The sequence below is a fragment of the Pundamilia nyererei genome, unplaced genomic scaffold (genome assembly GCF_000239375.1).
Source record: "Pundamilia nyererei isolate P.nyererei 1_Seehausen unplaced genomic scaffold, PunNye1.0 scaffold00458, whole genome shotgun sequence".
Lineage (NCBI taxonomy): Eukaryota > Metazoa > Chordata > Actinopteri > Cichliformes > Cichlidae > Pundamilia > Pundamilia nyererei.
In genome coordinates, this window is record NW_005187859.1 from 131,957 (window position 1) to 138,835 (window position 6,879).

Genomic DNA, 6,879 nt, shown 5'->3' on the forward strand with positions numbered 1-6,879 from the left:
CTGATAATTTATTTTTGAGTAATTTCTTCATGTACATCTACGCTATATGTAAATAAAAGTGCCCGTGTGACATCTGGGACACAGTGTGACTAAGAACTCTCTTTTTGTTCTTAACTTATGGCTTTAAAAAAAATATCGAGATATATATCTTATATCGCCATCCAGCTAAAAAATATCGAGATATGAATTTTGGGTCACATCGCCCAGCCCTAGCTCCCCGCTCGATCGTTGGAGTGGGCCTGAAGCCAATATTTCCATTTGGACAGCTACAGACCAGATCAGTTTTCGGCGGAGCATATGCAATGGAAGTCCATGGTCCTGGAGTGCCTGAGGCAGGTGGGGCTCTTAGCCAACCCAAAGAAGTGTACAGTTGGACAGAGGTACAGTATCTATCTGCAGGCAACCTTCAGATAGAGAAAACGACAGCCATCGTATCCTGCCCATGTTGCACGACCAGAGAGGAGGTGAGGTGGTGCTTGGGAGATGGAAGCATGTAAATATAAAAATAACCACTGCAGCCAAAAAGAGAGCCTGACGAGCCCAGTAAGCTATTAAGACTCGACTGTACACTGTGTTCGTGTTTTCCTCCGAAACAATAAAGTTCTGCTGGAGCAGCCTTTCAACGCTTCTTTCTCTCGCTAGCAAAGTAAAGCTAGTTACTGGCCTGGCCGAGGTAACAAGAGAGTGCAAACATGTTGAGGGCTGTGTTAGTTCAGTGAGAGATTTATTTGGAAGGAAAATTTTCACTTGTAGTCGAAAACGAATGTGTACGCTTATGCCTGCATTTTTATTTTGTTAAATACAAACAAAATAGCAAAAGTGCTGCCACGTGTCTGGCCAGAAAGAACTGTTTATTTGAAACTACTGTACTATACTGTGCTATACTGCTGGGTGGCTGTCTTCTACTCGTCAAATACATTTCATTGCAATGCTGACCCTGTGCTAACTTGCATATGACAAATGAAACTGAAAGGATTCAGATAGAGTGAGAAAAAAATTGTTTTCATGTTTGCAATTTTGTCTTGTTACACAATATTTGGAATTAAATAAAACAAACAACACACTACATTTTAGGAAATATTAGTGGGTGTTTTTGTTTTTTTGTACTACTTGGACACTTAAGTGGCCCTCCAATGAGATGACGGTGCCAGAAGTGGCCCGCGGCTCATTTGAGTTTGAGACCCCTGCCTGTTTAAGGCCTTCCAAGGCCTCCCTCAGCTTTGTCCCAGCAGGTGAGGGGGTTTGACTGTCTGGTCATTTATATAAGCCAGAAGCTATCTGAGCGGGAAGGTAGATACAGCTCTGTGGACGAGCAGTATCTGGCAATACAGTGGTTGGTTGACCTTCTTCATTACTACCTCCTGGGCGACTCTTTTATCCTCTGTTCAGATCATGCGCCACTACAGTGTCTCCACTGGAAAGCAAAAGTGTCTGAAACATAGGGTGTGTGCATAGGGTTCTTTGTGAGCTACAAGGGTCTCCAAAATGTTAAGAATGTTATTTTATTTACTTTGTACCAAAGAAAGTATTTGTCATTTTAAGTAGAATGTAGTCAGGAGAGAGTTGCTAACTTACCCACCACAGCGTAGCCTCCTGGCACTATGGGATAGATAGCATGACCTGCATGAATGCCTTCCGGGAACCAGTATGCCATGCATTCTCCAACCAGACGCCCCAAGCCGGCCCCTGAAATGTGGAAGGAGATAGAGATTCACAATCAGTATGTGGCTGTTTATCAAAATCAGCAGTTCTTAGACTTGCAAGAATTTTCAAACATGTGCACAGAAAACTGAAATCGCTGTGGCTTGAGCACCATCAGCCTGACAAAAATAAATTGCTAAGTCAAAATATAAAACTTATCTAAAACAAAAAAAGTATTGAGTTTTGAAATCATTATTGAATCAGTCACTACAGTAATCTAAAATAGGGTTGTCAAACTTTGGTTCAGGGGCCAAAATGAACCTTGCAAAGACTCCAATGTGGTCCACTGGAGAACTCTGGAAAATGAAGGAGTTCACAGATTTTAGTCTTGAAAAAGGCTGACTGGGGAACCAAGAACTCAGTCTCTACAGGACTGGAAACAGTGAGTTAAGTGTCACCAGGCTGGTGAACAAGCTGCTGACTCAAAGGCCTAAACGTCACCTTGAACATTGTCCAATTCTGAGACAATAATTTCACTTACTTTGCTGTCAGCTTCACAAACACCAAAATCATTGAAATAATCTCAGCTCAAAAACATTCTTGCACCCATTTCTGTTATTCAGGCGGGGACAGCTGACACCCAGCTGTTGCCAGTGCTTGTCCTGTCTTCCAATGTGAGGGCAGCCTACTCCTGCACCCGCACCTACTCGGGTGGGATTGCCATTCAGTCTGCTCCAGTACCCATGCTGGTCCCCAGGGTGAGGCCAGCCAAGACACGGTTGCCTATAGCTTGCCCATCAGCTTGAAATGATGAAATGCAATATCCCAGAATCCATTTCGCCCAAAACTCAAACGAGGCAGTGGCGGAGGAACACAGAGTGGCAGAGTTTGAAAGATTACTCTGTCTGGGTCACAAAATAAACTTTTAAGAATGGAGCTGTGTAAACTTCAAATATCTGCTCGATTTATCAAGACATCACATATTTGCACAAGTGCTCTAACGTTCTCGGAGATGCCTGTTGAAGGAGTATTGAAGGGCTCTGTTTTGAGGTTTCTTACCACTCTACAGTTTCAGTGCTCCTCAATGGGTAGTTGGCAAATGTTTGTAGGCAAGTCAATTTCTTCTTGACTATCATTACTGCAAACTACTGTCAACCCCAGCAATCTGCTAGTAACCAAATCATTCACAATGTTTTCTGTAGTATTGGCGTAAAAACCTCTCTGTTACCATTTTTGCATAATGACAGCAAGCAAGCAACTTCACACAACCACTAGCTAAACCCTTCAAGAATATTTCTTTTGTCCACTGGTGATTACCCACAGCTAGGCATGCATGACATTACTTGAACTTCCAGTAACACAGTGAGGAATCTGACTCAATGCACATGTTAAACAAAATATAGGTCTGCCTTTATGCACTTTTTAAACATGCTACACAAATATTTTGTCTGAGTGATGTTGAAAAACAAATTCATGGATGTGTCACTTCTAGGCTGGAATGCTGTCAGTCGTTATTATCTGGATGTCCTAAAAACTCCCTGATAAGCATTCAGTTAGTCATCTCTACTTTCAAGATTAGGCTTCAAACTTTCCTTTTTGCCAAAGCATATCATTAGGGCTGGTGACCCTGAATCCTTCCTTAGTTATGCTGCCTTAGGTCTAGCCTGCTGGGGGAGTCTTTCCTTTTTCCCATTTCTTTTCATTCTGTGTGTATATATACAACTACAATTTTTATTTATTAATCTCTGGCTGTCTTCAACTGTGCCTTTATCCTGTTTCTCTCTCCTCACAGTCATGGCAAATGACTGTTCACCCCTGAGCCTTGTGTTAACGCCTTCAAATGTGTTTCATCTGTTCTTCTTCACAGAAAAACACACATCTTACCAATGACAAGTACTGGCATGAAGGCTCCATAGGGCACTGGCATGGTGATGGCCAAGGCACACATCCAGAACTAAAAGAAGAAGAAGACATCAACAGAAAGAATAGGGTGACATTCCAGGAGCTGCATGGTATTATCTGGTGTATTTCTAGATTCCAGCTCACCACAAGGCAGACCGCAGTCTAAACCCAGATGCTACTTTATACAGACCTTGACCTGTTTGGTTTCAATGCGCGATTTCTGTTTTACTCTGCTCAAAGTTTTTTAGATTTACTGTAGGGTTATTTTAATTTGCACAGCTCTTTTAGCTCTTTTCTATAGGCTTATTGTAGCCAGTGTGTGCACACAGGATAGGGCTGGGCGATATGACCCAAAATTCATATCTCGATATTTTTTACCTGGATGGCGATATAAGATATATATCTCGATTTTTTTTTAAAGCCATAAAGTAAGAACAAAAAGAGAGTTCTTAGTCACACTGTGTCCCAGATGTCACACGGGCACTTTTATTTACATACAGCGTAGATGTACATGAAGAAATTACTCAAAAATAAATTATCAGTATTTATTAAATAATCATGGTCCATAAATAAAAGAAAACAATGTTGTTTTTGTGCATAACAAAAAGCTCACAATTGTGCAGTCAAAATGTAAACTAATAGACGCTGAGCATAATAACAAAGAGACAGATTTCACAGCTGCACCACGTCTCTGAACAGGTGCCATTTGTGGTCCTTATACACACACAGTACGGTAATATTACGTTGAAGCACAGTACGTATCACTCCGCGAGGCTCCTCCCCGGTAGCCGTAATCATCCGACAATCCATCAAGCGGTGCAGCTCCGTAGCTTAGCAAAGTCATATTAAAACATTTTTTGACAGATTGCTGAGCGCTGTGTACCACATAAAATCGGTTCGCGGTCAGTAAGCACAACCAGAATTCATACATAAGGCGCACTGTCGATTTTTGAGAAAATGAAAGGATTTTAGGCCGTGCAGCTCCTCCGGGCTGCATGTCGTTAGCGCGGTTAGCTCGTTAGCGCGGTTAGCTCGCTAACACGTTGACGCCGTCCAGCCCGACGCACGGGGCGATCCGCGGTAACTCGCTAACGGAGATTTTCCGCTTTCATCTTGTCATTGCCTGCAGGTGAAGCTATGGGGGAGGGGGAGTTGTGTTCAGTGAAGGAGAGGCGAGGCCGAGTAACGCAGCGTAGAGACAAAAGTGGACGAAAGAGGCAAACCTGCGGCTCCACAAGTATAATTATAACGTAACATAGACTATATCGATATAAACGATATTGTCACATCTTATATCTCGCATGAAAATATATCGATATTTTTAAAAAACTCGATATATCGCCCAGCCCTAACACAGGAGATGCACAAATTGGTCACATGCATTGTAGCTTGCATAGTAAATTGACTGAGGAAGTTTTCTCTGACCAGACATCCTTAAATTTCAGTTGAATACCCTTGGTCTAAATCACGGGTCGGCAACCGTTCTGATGTTTCCCCAGAAGTCAATGTGCCATATCAACCATTGCATTAGCAATCATGCTCAACAGTTCCACGCTATATAGAATAATTTTAAAGAACTATATTTGTTCGCAGATGTTGGCAAAGTGCAGATCAGCTGTTTTAAACAAAAAGCAAATTAAAAAAAACACTTTTTATCCAAAACAAGAACTCTATAACAGCAAAGGAACTGTACGACAGAAAATACAAATGCTATTTATGGTCTACTCACAAAAGTGATAAGGAAAAATACTAAGGCATGTTTGTTAATACATGTTATTGTGGTCTATGGGCTCCCACTCAGAGACACAGGTCTCCAAGTGTCCGGCAGTCAGACGGCTACGGGAGGTGCTGAGAACATTATTTGTGTGATAGAAAGTCTGCTCACACAGATATGTGGAGCCAAACACTGTCAATAAGGCCTGTGCAATGCTCTGAAGACAGTTACACTTGTCAGGTAGTGATGTCCAGCAGGTGAAAATGCACGAGACAAATCCAGCTGCCCATTAAAGCTTTCTGGTTTAATCAGAAAAGAAAGCATTGGTCCAAACACCTGCATTGTGAATTCGTGGTGCTGATGCTGCGCTGAGCAGACAGCTCTTGAACGTTTGAAGTGTTGGAATGTGGAAGTGGCACAACTAATGTAAGCTAATTAGTGATGTGCACCAGTGGCCCGTCCATAGATTATTATTTTTTAATGCACCTTCTCAGATTAATTCACTGTGTGCCGTGCCATCATTTAACCCTTTGCGTGCCAGCTGTGGCACGCATGCCCAGGGTTGCCGACCCCTTTAGAGTCAAAATGATAGCCTAGCTGGATCATCTTCTTATGTTAAGATGTTTGGAACCATTAACCATAAAATAATCATTCAAAGTTTCTTATTCAAAGACAAGAATGCAGCTTATACGTTTAACATTGACATCAGCTCACTAGCAAGATCGGTGTGACAGAGCCAATATCAGTGTGCACCTGACACTGCTACACCATGATAGAAAATCATGTCCTACCGTCAGTGTTCTTTAAATGCATGTGTGCTGCACACGCAGCTTTCAGACCAACCTGGTATCAAAGCAAAGCGTGTAATACATAGAGTGGTCCACTGTTTCCATTTCACACTTTGCCTCTCCAAAGCATGAAATGGACATACATGCACTAGTTGCACTCGCAGTAAGCTGCAGCACCAGCAGAGGGACATATTTTCTTTCCAGCAAATAAAATTAACATGGGAAAGCTTTTAAAAAGACATTAATAACACATTCACATGTAAGTAAATGTGGACCTCTGGATTAAAAAGGGGGGATAGCACCCCGTGTATGTATAATAAATCCTGTCAGGAATTGTGCATGAATTTAACATACTTTACATAGAATGACAAATTCATTTTATACATTATGAAAACTTGCAGACAGACACATTTACTAGCATAAATCAAACCTACAGGTTTGTACACATATTTTCACCTTACTCTCATTATGGTGAAAAGGGCCAGTGTGCCGAAGACGGTGACTTGTGGGTGCATCCAGACTCGTGCGTTTCCAATGTAGTCAAACTCTTCAGCGATGCCGTCTTTAGTCCATGTGCGGTTGTCCAGTAATGTGACCAAAGCCTCGTTCTGTGTCAGCTGGAAAATTTGGAAAATTTAACAAATAAAAAAAATACAATTACTACGACTGTGACTGAGTCAGAGCTCTTTCACAGATAATAGAAACAGAAACACATGACAGATAGTTGGTGTCCATGTAGAGGAATGCCCAGACCAAACAGCCACTTCACAAGCGCATGGCACAACACAGAAGAGCCACCTCCACAGGACAAGACTCAGCAGTCCATCTGCATCT

The 6,879-nt window shown here is 42.0% G+C and overlaps 1 protein-coding gene across 1 annotated transcript in view; it reads right to left on the reverse strand.

Annotated features, from left to right (window-relative positions):
* The window catches only part of LOC102214778 (chloride channel protein 2-like), a 19,660-nt gene that overhangs the window by 11,737 nt on the left and 1,044 nt on the right, over positions 1-6,879 (reverse strand). Inside the window, exons 2-4 of the mRNA XM_005753719.1 lie at positions 6,507-6,662; positions 3,526-3,595; positions 1,576-1,686 (exon numbers count right to left, since the gene is read on the reverse strand). Of these exons, the coding sequence (XP_005753776.1) occupies positions 1,576-1,686; positions 3,526-3,595; positions 6,507-6,662 (337 nt within the window). The remainder of the gene's footprint in view (positions 1-1,575; positions 1,687-3,525; positions 3,596-6,506; positions 6,663-6,879) is intronic.